Source organism: Moschus berezovskii, chromosome 2 (genome assembly GCF_049115385.1).
Source record: "Moschus berezovskii isolate FMDL1 chromosome 2, NW_MosBer_1.0, whole genome shotgun sequence".
NCBI lineage: Eukaryota > Metazoa > Chordata > Mammalia > Artiodactyla > Moschidae > Moschus > Moschus berezovskii.
In genome coordinates, this window is record NC_142461.1 from 85,593,743 (window position 1) to 85,610,209 (window position 16,467).

The following is a 16,467-nucleotide window of genomic DNA, read 5'->3' on the forward strand; positions in this document are numbered from 1 at the left end:
ATAGGCTCTAATTGTTCTTGTTCTTTATTGGATGTACAGATGACACAAATTTGCTGACAAAAAAATTTCACAATACCCTAAAATTACAGTTCTAATCTTTGCTCATGAAATTCCATGCCTCTGCAGCTGTTCTTCAAATTTTAAGGTAAACACCCAGGCATGTAGTGCATTTGTAATTGTAACAGCTGCAGAGGTCAGCGTCGTGGCTAAAAATGAATTACAGCCTCACCATTTTCTTCCTGCCCATTGGCCTCTGGCGTGCCAAGGCGAGACAGCTCCTCAGGGGCTTCTGGGTAAATGATGGCTGTGTCACTGCGCTGAAGGTACTCTTCGATGCTGACTGCATGACCATCGCGTTCCTCTAGTTTTCTTTTGGCAAAGTATTCCTCAAAGTCTGATGTGCAATTTGCATTCTTAACTGAAATGGTAAAAAGGAGAAGAAATGTCTTTTCAGGGCCTTCTTCCCAGGAGCCTCCATCTGCCTACATCACTGTAAGACACATGGACTTGCAAAAAAGACTACAAATACCTAGTTTATTTGTAGGAAGTGCTGCTGATGACCACTTATTGATCAAATGGTTATTCTCATAATACATGTTAAAAAAAAGAGGACACTTTGCTCTAAGTTAAATAGGCATAGTTTAGTTTCCTCTTCCTTGAAGACTAGTCTGTGTGCTTTGCAAAGAATGAAAGAAACTTTAAAATGTTTTTCAGGGAAAATGAAAAGAAGAACTATATTCTATAATCCATAAACATGGGAGATAATATGAGCTCAAAGCTACTTTAATAATCTATATAAAACTTTCTTTTTTTAAAGAAAGGTGTATTTAATTTTTTATAGTCCACTAAACTTAACGTTCCTAACCACCTATACATTCTGTTGCTAAATGTAAGCTTTTAACCCTCCACTCTCTGATCATCACAGACCACCAGGACTATACAGTTCAAGAGATATGTAGAAGGATGGATATTCCTGGATAGACAATAAAGAGACTTTGTTTAAAAAAAATTCAAGGAATGTTGGAGTTTATCTTTTCTTAAAATTTCAGTGTTTAGCTCAATCCTTTAAAGTTGCTGAAAATGAAATTAAGCTCACACTGATAGAAATAAAAAGCAACAGATTGAGTTAAGAAACTGGCTATATTGCAATGTGATTTTGATATGACTTAAACTTTTATGACTTTGTTCCCATGACATGAATAACAGGTGTAAACCAATGTTAGCAATTTGTGTCCCAAGACTGTATATTAGAAACTACTAGCTATGTTTTTGAAATAAGTCGTGGCTTAAATATCCTAAGTAAAAACTTTTATGCGTAAGTCAGTGTTGGGAAAGTGGGTGCCACATTGTTGTCTACCAGAAGTAAGTGAAGAGTAATCCTTTGCTAGTACAATCCATGGTGCGGCCATACTTTCATAGTTTTTGAGGACAGTAAACCTTGATCTCACTACAATCTTCATCTCACCTTCTCTGTCACAAAAGATACTATAGTATTGATATTTGTCAACCTAATTCTCCCTGGCAATTTGTGGCAGGGTGATGTTCAAGCAAGCCAGTCAATTTTTATTTTTGACTTTTACTGTTATGAACGTTTATGAGGAGACTAGAAAGTGGAACCTTCCATTAATCAATAAGTATTCACTGAATGCCTGGTATGTGATAGGTATCATGTTTTGTTTTGATAAGCAAAAAATAGATCCAACCTCATTCGTCAGGAAGCCATGAAAATGACCAATACAACTGCTATTGTCTCAAAAATAGATATAATATTATAAACTAAAATAAGTGGTATGAACGAAAGTTACACGGTGGCATTACAGAAGTAACATGGGGACTTGACAGGGAACTGATGGAGTCTGGAAGATCAGGAAAGCCTTAACTGAGAAGCATGAAGTTAACTAACTTCAGAAGCTAGGGTAGAACAGTGGTGACTGGAAAGAACATGAAGCATTTCAGAATCTGAAAGGACATTGCTAGAGTCTGGAGAGAAAGAGCGAGCTTGATGTAAGGGAAAAGAGGAAGGTGGGGACCAAACCCTGCAGCATGTGCCAGTCCTGGTAAGGATCTGGATATTCTAAGAGAAGCAGGAAGCCACTGAAAGGTACCAAGCAGGAAAGATGATGGGGTGAAATTATGGGTTATCTGCATTTTCAAATGACAACACCGGTTACAGTATGATAGGGACTGCAGGAAGAGGAAAGTTAGGGAAACCAGTTAGGAGTCTCTTACCATTGATTGGGCAAAAGATAAAGGTTAAAAAAATGGTGAGGGAGATTATAAGAAGTGGTTGGATTAGATCTGGGGAAAGCTTGGATGTGCCAACGAGGGAATGGTGAAGATCCCCACCCCCCTTAGGTTTGCTGCTGCTGCTGCTAAGTCGCTTCAGTCGTGTCCGACTCTGTGTGACCCCATAGATGGTAGCCCACCAGGCTCCGCCATCCCTGGGATTCTCCAGGCAAGAACACTGGAGTGGGTTGCCATTGCCTTCTCCAATGTGTGAAAGTGAAAAGTGAAAGTGAAGTCGCTCAGTCGTGTCTGACTAGTAGCAACCCCATGGACTGCAGCCCACCAGGCTCCTCTGTCCATGCGATTTTCTAGGCAAGAGTACTGGAGTGGCTTGCCATTGCCTTCTCTGGCCTTCTCCTTAAGTTTAGGCTTTTCAAATTTGATGGTTAAGTGACATCAGCAACGCAGGAAGCACAGGCATTTTAAAAAGATTTGAAACTATGAATGAATACATTGGATCAAATTAAAGGAAACCGGGAGCATTACACTTTGTAGACTATTAAACTAAGTGCTAACAATCTGAATACTGTGATCTTAAATGTTTCTTTTTTGCCATTCTAACTTCTGTTAATTTTAATAAGAGCAATGGTCTAATTCCAGGACCTGTATTTCCTTCAAATAGAGGTTTGGAAAGTGCAATAGTAGATTAAGATTTTGTATCTTGAAATTTTGCTTAAATCTTCACTTAGAATCTTCAGTCTTAACATCTTTTCTAAGTAGAATATAGACATTGATTAAGATCACTTTCCCTCTGATCTATTCATGCTGCCATGGATGTTTTCCAAAGGATACTTGGTGGTGTGATGGTGTCATTTAATTTGCACCATTAAGTCACTAGGGAGGTATGAAGGAAATGCCAGCTTGCACAAACTATTTATTCATTGCTTTGGATCATCAAAATAACTTCAGATCTATCAAAAGTCACCTTTTGTTTTAAGTACAAGAAAAGATAAAGGGGACAAAATGTGTGGATCCAAAATGAACCTTTTTTGAACAGCTTAACTGATTTGATCGGATTGACTTCTTTATTAGCACCATGGCAGTAAAAGTAAGGTGGTAGTGATTTTCTAAATTCAGATCTAGTTAAACATTGTCAAATGTTTAAAACACGATTTATTTTAATTTTTCAAGAACATTGTCCCACTTGATCCTTAGTGTAACCTAGTAAACATGGATAGATATACATTTAATATCATCCTAATTTTATCCTGATATTTCAGCAAGTATTTGAATTATCTGGCTATCTTTGCATGAATTTTTATTTGCATATGAATGTTTCCATCAGAAATGTAATCAAATGCAAATTCAATTGGATTTGCATTAATAGCCTTTCGGCTTAAAAGGGAGGAAAATTCTGATTTTTCTGGATAGGCAAACTAAACTGCATCTAGATACACAACTGGTATTTGGAGAGTCAATTCATTCGGTAAATCAAATCTGGTCATACTAGATTTCTATGTCAAGTGTGATGGGGACAAAAGATATCAAATTATGTGCTCTTGTTAAGGATCATCTTTGATCATCTTTGTAGCCTGAGCATCAAATATATTGCCTAGAAATTAGTAGGCACTCAAGAATCATTTACGGAATGAATCTGGAATAAATTATGTCCTTAACACTAATCTTGGTGCAGAAGTCTTCTAAAAAATGTTAGGTGTAGAACTTAGACCTACTATTCAAGTAACTGTAAAACAATTATGCAATAAACTGTGTAGTCGTGATCATAAGTACTTGCAAGAATTTGATAGGGCTCAGGGGAGTATTCAAAAAGGGTTTTGCGAAGAAAGCCAGTCATTTCAATCTATCTGCTCTATCAGGATTTTTCTTCCTGTGGTATAGATATGCTATTAGTTATAAATCTCAATATCTAGAGTCACTTAAGTGGGTTAGAGTCTAGCCTTCTATGAACTAGGTATAACCATCATGGATGTAATGCGATTTTCCCTAATCTTGCTATGGATACTAGTAACATATGGTTACTAGTATATGGTTTCTCTGCTCAGTACCACAACATTCTCCTTTGCTTGGGATGTTTCCCCACTGTCTCTATTGCTAAGATTTATGGTACTCAAGGCAGCTGCCATGTTGTTGCATGATCCTGCTCCCCTAGAACCAGTGGATTAATCTGCACCTGAAGTGAAGTGATCTTAGGTCTCCGTCCTCTAGGTCAAACCAATGATTGGTCCAGTGGTAGTCAAGAATCCCACTGAGTTTCAGTCAGTCCCTTTCCCAAGATTTTAGGACTTGTTTCCAAAGAGAGCACCAAGGCAGATTTATATTTTCCAAGTGACTACAACTATAGCCTTCCTCAGCAATCAATGCAAAGAAATAGAGGAAAACAACGGAATAGGAAAAACAAGAGATCTCTTCAAGAAAATTAGAGATTCCAAGGGGACATTTCATTCAAAGATGGGCTCGATAAAGGACAGAAATGGCATGGACCTAACAGAAGCAGAAGATATTAAGAAGAGGTGGCAAGAATACACAGAAAAACTGTACAAAAAAGATCTTCATGACCCAGATAATCACGATGGTGTGATCACTCACCTAGAGCCAGACATCCTGGAATGCGAAATCAAGTGGGCCTTAGAAGGCATCACTACGAACAAAGCTAGTGGAGGTGATGGATTTCCAGTTGAGCTATTTCAAATCCTGAAAGATGATGCTGTGAAAGTGCTGTACTCAATATGACAGCAAATTTGGAAAACTCAACAGTGGCCACAGGACTGGAAAAGGTCAGTCTTCATTCCAATCCCAAAGAAAGGCAATGCCAAAGAATGCTCAAACTACCGCACAACTGCACTCATCTCACACGCTAGTAAAGTCATGCTCAAAATTCTCCAAGCCAGGCTTCAGCAATATGTGAACCGTGAACTTCCAGATGTTCAAGCAGGTTTTAGAAAAGGCAGAGGCACCAGAGATCAAATTGCCAACATCCGCTGGATCATGGAGAAACCAAGAGTTCCAGAAAAACATCTATTTCTTCTTCATTGACTATGCCAAAGCCTTTGACTGTGTGGATCACAATAAACTGTGGGAAATTCTGAGATGGGAATCCCAGACCGCCTGACCTGCCTCTTGAGAAACCTGTATGCAGGTCAGGAAGCAACAGTTAGAACTGGACATGGAACAACAGACTGGTTCCAAATAGGAAAAGGAGTACGTCAAGGTTGTATATTGTCACCCTGCTTATTTAACTTATATGTAGAGTACGTCATGAGGAATGCTGGGCTGGAAGAAGCACAAGCTGGAATCAAGATTGCCGGGAGAAATATCAATAACCTCAGATATGCAGATGACATCACCCTTATGGCAGAAAGTGAAGAGGAACTCAAAAGCCTCTTGATGAAAGTGAAAGAGGAGAGTGAAAAGGTTGGCTTGAAGCTCAACATTCAGAAAACGAAGATCATGGCATCTGGTCCCATCACTTCATGGGAAATAGATGGGGAAACTGGAAACAGTGTCAGACTTTATTTTTTTGGGCTCCAAAATCACTGCGGATGCTGATTGTAGCCATGAAATTAAAAGACGCTTACTCCTTGGAAGGAAAGTTATGACCAACCTAGACAGTATATTAAAAAGCAGAGACATTACTTTGCCAACCAAGGTCCGTCTAGTCAAAGCTATGGTTTTTCCAGTGGTCATGTGTGGATGTGAAAGTTGGACTGTGAAGAAAGCTGATTGCCAAAGAATTGATGCTTTTGAACTGTGGGTTGGAGAAGACTCTTGAGAGTCCCTTGTACTGCAGGGAGATCCAACCAGTCCATTCTAAAGGAGATCAATGCTGGGTGTTCATTGGAAGGACTGATGCTAAAGCTGAAACTGCAATACTTTGGCCACCTCATGCGACGAGTTGACTCACTGGAAAAGACTCTGATGCTGGGAAGAATGGGGGGCGGGCGGAGAAGGGGACGACAGAGAATGAGATGGCTGGATTGCATCGCCGACTCAATGGACATGAGTTTGAGTGAACTCTGGGAGTTGGTGACGGACAGGGAGGCCTGGCGTGCTGTGATTCTTGGGGTCGCCAAGAGTTGGACACGACTGAGTGACTGAACTGAACTGAACTGAACAACTATATGATGTAGAATGAAAGAACTGATAAATCCCATGTAAAATAAGAAAATTTATGAAGAGAGAAAATGAAGCAGATACCTAAAGAAAAGCAGAGACAAGATGACAAGCTGTGACAGCAGTTTTCTAGCCACACTTACCCCTGAGGTCAATCGGCACCTGTATCCTCCCAGTGAGCAAAAAAATTTCCCTCTTTTACCTTAAGCTATGTTGTCCTTCAGTCTCCTAGACTCCTAAACACCCTGATTGTTACCATTCTAGAATAATGATGGAATTAAATTTTGGATACTCTCAAAACTGTTGGGAAAGAAATTGTTTTGATTCTATTTGGAAGTCTGCATTTTTGTTTTTTACAAAGATTTTGTAATACTGTATAGCAGAATCAGAGATGAGGTAGAAAATTTGCTAGAAAGTTATAAAATTCCTCACTGCATTTTTCTAGTCTAAAATCAACCTCATTTTCTTTTCTGTTTTTCTATAATCCTCTTCACTCCTCTGTCTCCTTGGAAGAACTGCCAAAACACACTGACAAAGGATATTTGCATGGTATTTATGATCAAGCCATAGCAAAAATTCATAAGAAACCTCAAGTAATTTCTTCCTATACCTCTCCAGAGATTTTGCATTTAGTCCTAAAATTTACCCTTATGTCTTGCAAATATCTCAGCCTTCCCTAATGTCTGGTAAACTTTCCTCTGTCCAAAAAAAGAACTTCATTAATTAAAAATGTTTCCTCATAGCCAAATGTGTTTTAATATTGTTAGAGTAACTTTCTAAGTCCCTTTAAGTCAGAAAAGCTCAAATTTCTTGTAAATATGTCAAATATCACTCTTACTAATGTTGTTAATTAATAATATTTTCATAAAAACCCTATGTCTATCTTAGATATTAATATTTTTGATAGATAATGATAAATACCAACATGAACTGACTTTTCAAATTACTGTCTAAAAACAAGCAATTAACCTCTTGAAATTAAATCTCTAAATAAAAGATATTTATTGGTCTCTTTAATAAATCATTCAACTCCTGTTCCCCTCATAAATATTTTGTAAAGATTCTTAATACTCTTTTTTAAGTATTTCTTTTCCTAAAATTATTTTTATTACTCTTTATTTTTTATAGCCATACCCCATGGCATGCGGAATCTTAATTCGCTGACCAGGGATTGAACCTGTGCCCCCTGCATTGGAAGCACAGACTTAACCACTGGAGCACCAAAGAACTCCTAAGATTCTTAATATGCTTACAAGTAGTTAACGTACAATGAGACCTTGATACTTGTTCCATCTCCTTTTTCTGTTCCCTTCTGTTTACTTTTATTCTCTCACCATGTATTTTCTTTCTTTGTTACAAGCATGTGTTCATGTAGGAAGACAGGTGCCCTATTAACACTGGTCTATAACCCAGCATGATTTCACATTCATTAAGAAATTGAAGAAACATATTTGACTATTAGGCTAAGCCATTTTAATAAATATCAAAATGAATCAATAATTCTTTTGGAAAAGAAAATACTTTGGAGGGTCCAGAAGAGCTGAAGCAAGTACCTATAAAAAACTGAGTAGAATCATTCATCCATCCCTTTGTTGAGTAACTGATTATTGAGTGCCTACTATGCCAGAGCATGTGTATAGGCATAGAACACAGTGATGGTGACTGAGAACTGCTTTTCTACTCTGTGATTCCCATATTCAGAGACAAGTACATAAAGTGAGTGTGATTCTGAAATACACAGACATAAATACATAAATGTATATCAGAGGAAAACAAATGCAAACATACACACTTCCTTAGTATAAAGCAGAAATCACACATTTATAATACCTGCTTTTACTCACTTCAAATGTCAAGGCAAAGGGACCTGAATCTAGATAACTATATCTGTCATCTTTTTGAAAAATAAACTCTCTTTAAACAACATTTTGAATGGTAGGAAAACACAGAAAATTACTTTTGATTTAGTCATTTGTATTGAATTTTTTAGTTTAAAGAAAGCCCATATTCACATTTGTTGAATATAAATTCTCATGGCTACTTTGTCTAAAGTTGACTAATTAATGTAGGATACATATTTTATCATTAAAAATGGATGCATGACTTTCTACAGAAGGCTTACAGAATGCACACTGGCACCAAATATCTACAAGCAACCTTGAGGAAGATGATGTTTTTCTTATTATATAGCCACATGGGCTACCCAACAGAGCCTCCAGCTGCTACAGAGGTGTGTGTAAAGCCAGAAAAGTCTTGTCAAAAGTGACAAAGCTTTCTTCTCTTCTTGCGAATTAGTACAGTGTCTGGACTGGTCTCTCCATGCCTGCTCTGACATGGCTTTCTCCTGAGAACACATGTTCAGATGCCAATGAGTGTTCCCCATGTATAAGAGCTTCAGGAGAGAAAGTTCCAAGGGGTTGGAACTCTGTAGTAGTCTGCAGAATCAAATACCTCCCCCAACAGCAGGAAGCAGCCCAACTGGAGACAGTGTCTAAATTTAAAGTGAGGTTTTGTTTTTTTTTTTACTTCGATAGTTTTGGTGGCTCTGTAAGACCACTCCTTTAAAACAAAAATCCCCAAGTTAGATAATATGTGTTTACCTTTCATATACCTGTGAAATATAAAGTTTTAGAATTGGTTTATTACTGAAAAGACTCAAGCTATTTTATTACATTTTAGACAGGTTTATGCCCGGTAAGTCAGTTCTCTTCCATATGGTTTCAGTAGAGACACATGACACTTAAGGACGTTCCAGGACAGTGGTTTCAAAATGTGGTCCCCAGGTCAGCAGCATCAGTATCACTTGGGAACTTGTTCAAAATGTAAATTCTTGGGGTCCACCCCCAGACAGACAGGAATCAGCCATCTGTGTTTTAATAAGCCCTTCTGGGGATTCTGATACACGCCTAGTTTAAGAATTGTTACTCTAGGAATTCAGTTCTCTGCCTTCCCTGGCTAAGTAAGGCATTCAGTAAGCCTGGATGGCATCACCGACTCTGTGGACATGAGTTTGAGTGAACTCCGGGAGTTGGTGATGGACAGGGAGGCCTGGCGTGCTGTGATTCATGGGGTCGTGGAGAGTCGGACACGACTGAGCGACTGAACTGAACTGAACTGAACTGAACGTGGTTTGGGAAACAACACAGAATTAATTCTATGTCAAAGAGCCTTTCTGCCCATCTCAATCTGAGCTCATGCCCTCCTTCTATATGCAGAATATCATCTGCATGTCTCAATTGTTGAATTTATCCCATACATGATAATCTTCCCTTTACATGCCCACGAGCTAATAGAGGCACAGAGGGTCTTATTCACCTTTGTATCCCAGTGCCTGGGCTTCCCAGGTGGTGCAGAGGTAAAGAATCTGCCTGCCAATGCACGAGGTGCAAGAGATCGTTGGGTCAGGTAGATCCCCTAGAGTAGGAAATGGCAACCTGCTGCAGTATTCTTGTCTGGAAAATTTCATGGACAGAGGAGCTTGGTGGGGTCGCAGAGTCAGACACAACTGAGCATACATGCATGCATGCATTCCAGTGCCTAGGATAGTGCCAGGCACATAGCTAATACTCAATAATTGAAAGATTGCTGCTAAGTCACTTCAGTCATGTCCGACTCTGTGTGACCACATAGATGGAAGCCCACCAGGCTCCCCCGTCCCTGGGATTCTCCAGGCAAGAACACTGGAGTGGGTTGCCATTTCCTCCTCCAATGCACGAAAGTGAAAAGTGAAAGTGAAGTTGCTCAGTCGTGTCTGACACTTAATGACCCCATGGACTGCAGCCACCAGGCTCCTCCATCCATGGGATTTCCCAGGCAAGAGTACTGGAGTGGGGTGCCATTGCCTTCTCCAAATTGAAAGATTCAGTTCAGTTCAGTTCAGTTCAGTTGCTCAGTCGTGTCCGACTCTCTGTGACCCCATGAATCACAGCACGCCAGGCCTCTCTGTCCATCACCAACTCCCAGAGTTCACTCAAACTCACGTCCATTGAGTCGGTGATGCCATCCAGCTATCTCATCCTCTGTCGTCCCCTCTCCTCCTGCCCCCAATCCCTCCCAGCATCAGTTTTTTCCAGTGAGTCAACTCGTAGCATGAGGTGGCCAAAGTATTGGAGTTTCAGCTTTAGCATCAGTCCTTCCAGTGAACACCCAGGACTGATCTCCTTTAGAATGGACTTAGACCCTGTTTAAAATAATTAGACTAACTCATTTTAACTCAGCTACTTATGTTTTTAAATCTCAATATCTTCATCTATAAAATGAGCCAGCGTATGCTTTCTAGGGAATCCTCAAAGTTTCAGAATTGCATCATTTCAATTAATTCTTTGCCCTAATCAATTTGCTTTTTATTCACTGCTTGGCCTAGAGAGTTTTATTTGTATTGTTTTCAATTACAAACTCAAAGGAATGCAGTTTTCTGATGGAGGACCCACATACACAGATTAAGGAAACATATTTTGGAGGTGCCTAGAAACCACAGACAACATCACAAGGGAAACAGTGCTTATTAAATATTTGCTGAATGAATGAAGCAGACACTCAAGAAGCTTGGGATATCTGTTCTCTCTTGTGGGAACTCTTGCTGTGAAGTGGAGATAGCTGCTCCTAATCGCAAACAAAGCTCATAAAACTGCAGGATTCATTCACCAAGAAGTGACAGGTTCTTCCTGATATACACAGGTTATAGTCTGAAAATGACCCTCCTGTCTAACCTGCCAAGTGCTATTTCTGTTTTTCTTGCCTCAGAACCTATGTCTTCCTCAGCTTTCTTTTTAACAACTCATTGTATGAAATGAACTAGAAAAAAAATTTTTAATGATAATTTGCATGACAGATCTGACTAGAGGACGAAATTCTCCAAACCTATAAAAATATGACCAATTTACACACAAGAAGAAAATGACATGCTTTAGAACAGCAGGACTCTCTCCTTGTTAAGTATTTAGGTACTAAATGAATTGTCTGATAAACTGGTAAATTCACTGTTACACAATTGGTTAACACTATACATTCCACTCAACTCTGGCCGAGAACTATTTTATGGTAAAACTTGTGTGACTTCTATAACCCCTAAGTGTAAGTGAAAGCCACTCAGTAGTGTCCCAAGCTTTGAGAGACCATGGACTATACACTCCATGGAATTCTCCAGGCCAGAATACTGGAGTGGATAGCCTTTCCCTTCTCCAGGGGATCTTCCCAACCCAGGGATCAAACCCAGGTCTTGCGCATTGAGGGCGGGTTCTTTACCAGCTGAGCCACAGGGAAGCCCAAGAATACTGGAGTGGGTAGCCTATCCCTTCTCCAGTGGATCTTTCCTACCCAAGAATGGAACCGAGGTCTCCTGCATTGCAGGTAGATTTTTTTTTTTTACCAACTGAGCTATCAGGGAAGCCCCCAGAAGAAACTCAGGTAATTTAAAGGTTTTAACTGAACTCCAATTAAGAGATACAAGAGGAATGGAAAGTTATAAAGCAAGAAGATAATAAAGGTACAAAAACATTCTCTTTTCTCCACTATCTTCTATGCTAATGATATGACACACAGAATTTATGCTGCAAGAAGCCTAACCCATTGCTAGCCTGCTAACCTTATCACTCTGATTACCATTTTGGGGGCATTGGGCTTCCCTGGTGACTCAGACAGTAAAGAATCCACCTGCAATGTGGGAGATTCTGGTTCGATCCCTGGATTGGGAAGATCCCCCGAAGAAGGGAATGGCTACCCACTCCAGTATTCTAGGCTGGAGAATTCCAAGGACTGTGTAGTCCATGGGACTGCAAAGAGGTGGACATGACTGAGTGACTTTCACTTTCTATCTTGCTCAAACAAGAGTTTAAATCTAGGTCTAGCTCTTTACCTGGGATTCAACTGCTTCTGAGATCCCCTCAAAAGATCCTGTACACCTGAACAGAATTTGTGTTTCTATGTGGTACTTCAGGCAGAGAATCCCTGATCCCACCCCTTCCCATCCTGCTCATACTCACAGATTATCTTAACATATTTTGTGAGGTATAAGCAGGACTGGCTGTATAATGTGGGGGCTCAGTGCAAAACGGCGGCTAGATTCTTTACCAGAGTCACCTGGGAAGCCCCAAATGGTAGCAGTACAGCATCAAACCAATGCTGAGGCCTTTCCGAGCACAGGCCCCTGTGCGCCTGAAGGCACCACACCCAGGACCCCAGACTCAGATCTAGAATTACGAGGCAGGAGCACTGGGAACCTCCCCATCCAGTGGCAACTTGCACAGCCCATGATTTTCCTTCATTTAATTCATTCTTCCCAATAAAACCTCATTAGAAGAAATGATAGGGTGGGTGGAGTCCAAAATTTCTAGTCTAATGTCCTCACTGAACAGATAAAACGAAGGCACAGTGAAGCTAATGATTTGTAGAAAGTTACACAAATAATTTCTAGACAAGTTGGGTAGAGAATTCATGTGTCCTAACTCAACCTGTTACTCTTTGGACTATATCATAATGAGTCAATATGACAGAGAGAGACAACCCCACCTTGTTAGTTTTCATTCATGCCTGATTGGATATAATTTGAATAGGTCTTAGATGCTGAAAAGATTGCTCTGACATTATAAGTAGCTCTAAACAAAACATTATGACACCATAAAATTAATAGGGGAAAGGTAATATAAATGCCAACTTCAATATAAATAAAATATGACATTTTAAACTTTTTTTTTTCTCAGTTTGTCTTTTCATGTCCTCCCTCTTCTGAATCCTATGCACTTTTAAAAAATTTTTATTAGAGGATAATTACTTTACAATATTGTGATGGTTTTTGCCATACATCAACATGAATCAACCATAGGTATATATATCTCCCCTCCCTCTTGAACCCTCTCCCTTGTTTTATTTTTTGACTGAGTGACTGCATCTAAATCTACTGGGATAAAATGAAAAAACATCATGAAATTTCTTCAAATGCTCCACTTAAGAGACTTATTTAAAATTTCCATTTAATATTTAGGGATTGTATTTTTTTCTTTCTATATTTCCTAAATTGAATCATGCTACAAAAGGCACTCAATTCAAAAATAACTTTATGAAACATCTTGCAAAGGAGAATTTTTATTAACTATTACGGTTTTAGTAAATAAAAAAAAAATGTCTTAAGGCTTAATTTAGGACTAGAGACCAAGAATCACTTTATTCACGGTTCATTTTGCTTTCCCATTTCACATATTACTTGTTTATCCCCCCCACATGCTTAATGATATCCTCCTACATGAGTTCTGCTTCTTCAGATTAAATGAAACTGTGTCATCTCTTGATAATATTCCATCCCTCACAAACCTTTCCAGTGGAGCCATTCTTGCTTTCATTTGTCTTAAAGCTCAGAGCAATATACAGAAGGATCAAAATATACTTCATTCATACCACCATTTCAAATCAGAGTGCCTGTTTTATTAATTTGTTCATCACTTCTATATTTATTCATTTATGCTTTAATGTGAAAAGCAACCTGTTTATAAACCATCGAGGCTGTATAAACACTGCACCTACTGAGAGGAAATTTGGAGAAGAGCAAACTTAACCTTGACCCTCAAAAAGCCTCCAGTCTGTAACTGTAATTTTTTGAAGTCTTAAGTCATCCATTTTCACTATCATGTCTTAGGACACAACCTATACAGTTCAAGTAAAATGACACTTATCCCATGAAAATGTTTACCCCAGGTTGTCATTACGCTCATTCTGGGGAACTTCATTACTGTGCAGAATCGCAGAGTCCAGGTTGCTTGGTGCTCTGACTTTCTCTAGTCCAAGCACAGGGATGGCCAGCCACTCCTGGGTATGGCCAACCCTGGGACAATGCCATCTTTTTGAGCAAAACTTGGAACTTTCTCTCTGATTTCAGCCTGCTGCTCCATCCCGTCACTCAATTCCTCATCTCCTGAAACAGGTACTTGATTGTGATAATTGGGCCCTGACAAGTCCCTCAGGCCATTTCACCCATTCTGATGTTGCCTGCCTCGGTTCACCTTGAATTTGGAAGTCACTTCCATTCCTACCCCTTGTTCTTGTATCATTCTTGCCTGGCCAAACTAAAATCCTATGTCCATTCCCGTACTGTCAGTTGATGATCTCTTTTTCTCCCTACTTCCAAGAGTGCAACTTCTATGATGTGAATTCCATCAACTACCGAAAATTCAACCAAAGTCTCTCTACCATCATTCTCCCTTCTTCTTTTGATTTTATTGCTAGAAAAGATGTGTCTCTGCCCACAGCCAAGGCTACCATCTAAAGCTATTCCCTCACAACTCTTCTGATAACCTACTCCATTTTTCACCTGAACTCCTTTTACGTTTTCAGTCTTTTCCTCTGTCTCTCTTTTGTACAGAGGCATGTTCAGCAAGCCTTTGTCCTGGGAAAAAACTTCCCTAAAGTTTGCAGTCTCTTAAGTCACCTCCCTATTTTCATGTCTTTAGTTCAGTTCAGTTCAGTTCAGTCGCTCAGTCGATTCCGACTCTCCGCGACCCCATGAATCACAGCGCGCCAGGCCTCCCTGTCCATCACCAACTCCCGGAGTTCACTCAAACTCATGTCCACAGAGTCGGTGATGCCATCCAGCCATCTCATCTTCTGTCATCCCCTTCTCCTCCCGCCCCCAACCTTTCCCAGCATCAGAGTCTTTTCCAGTGAGTCAACTCGTCGCATGAGGTGGCCAAAGTATTGCAGTTTCAGCTTTAGTATCGGTCCTTCATATACACATATTTTTTATTTAGCTACCATTGTTTTATTTACTCAATGGAATACGTCATTAATGAAAGTGACTATTCACTGTATGTTTCATGACACCTAATAAAATGCTTTGCACTTTGTAGGGTTTCCCAAATTGATTACTGATTTAACAGCTGATAAGGCCATAATTATTCATTTGTAAATTTTACCTTCACATCATTGTGATTTTTGTCTTTCCTAATGGCATCATAAGATTTTGCATTTCTTAAGGATAGGATTATACCTTCTATTTCTTTTGTTTCTTTCTTGAACCTCAGTTCAAATTCTGCACACAACAAATACTATACAAAGAATGAAGTGAAGTATTTTCGTGGTTGTTAACAAGTGACAAATATTATTTAATTGTTATCTAGGACAGAAAGGAAAAAAAGATACGATTTCTTTTTTTTAAATAGTTATGTTTAATTCTGAATTAAAAATGAACTCATTATTAATCAGTGCCAATATTTTTTATATGATCTCTGACACTAGTCACTGATCAAGTGAAGGAAAAATCTTTGACAGCTTTCAACATCCTTATACACAAATATAATAAATACTACTAAATCCTCTTCTACATTCAGAAAAAGGATGCTAGATAAAGATGAATGAGATAGAAAGCTAAGCTAGTCCTTCTTAATCTTCCTATTTTAACTTCAAATGCAGCTTTAGTGCAGTGAAAAGTAATTTGTCCTACAACTTGTCTGGGTAGTTTTCCAAGATGTCAAAGGAATTTAATTGGCTAAGTCTCTAAAAATCAACTGGTTAGTCCTCCCATTAAAAATTTGTTAAATATTGTATTTTTGGATTCTAGAGAAATTAATGAGGAGCCAGTGTGAAGGAAGAAAACAGTTCAGAGTACATTTATCTCTCAGTGCATAAAAGTGGGTAAGTGTGGGACCTCCCTGGTGGTTCAGTGGCTACGAGTCCCAGCTCCCAGTGCAGGAGGCCAGGGTTCAGTCCCAGATCAGGGAACTAGATCCCACATGCCACAACTAAGGCTTAGTACAATCAAAGAAATAAAAAATACTTTAAAAAATGGGTAAGCTTACTTCAGATGCAAACAAACCAGAAAAATAACCAAAAGAGGGTGAATACCTAGTATATGTTATGCATTATACTTGGTACTTTAAAAATGATACACCATTTTGTTGGGTTAAAAATGATATACCATTTAATCGCTACAATCAGATTCTATACACAAGGAATCATTAGTTCCATTTTACTGATGCATGATTGTAGAAATGAAGGCTTTTTATACTCAAGTTCATGAAACTAGCAATTGGTAGAGGCAAAATTCAAATGTAGTTTATTTGACTCTAGAATCTAGAGCATCTGAAAATAACTTTTGGCTTTTTATCTGTGAAAGCATTTATATAT

General features: G+C 39.0%; 1 protein-coding gene across 6 annotated transcripts in view; it reads right to left on the bottom strand.

The window, feature by feature from the left end:
* The window catches only part of ZEB2 (zinc finger E-box binding homeobox 2), a 139,541-nt gene that overhangs the window by 19,620 nt on the left and 103,454 nt on the right, over nt 1-16,467 (bottom strand). For all 6 annotated transcript variants that reach the window (XM_055398252.2, XM_055398253.2, XM_088829238.1 and 3 more), the window contains one exon: nt 230-418. In XM_055398252.2, the coding sequence (XP_055254227.1) occupies nt 230-418 (189 nt within the window). The remainder of the gene's footprint in view (nt 1-229; nt 419-16,467) is intronic.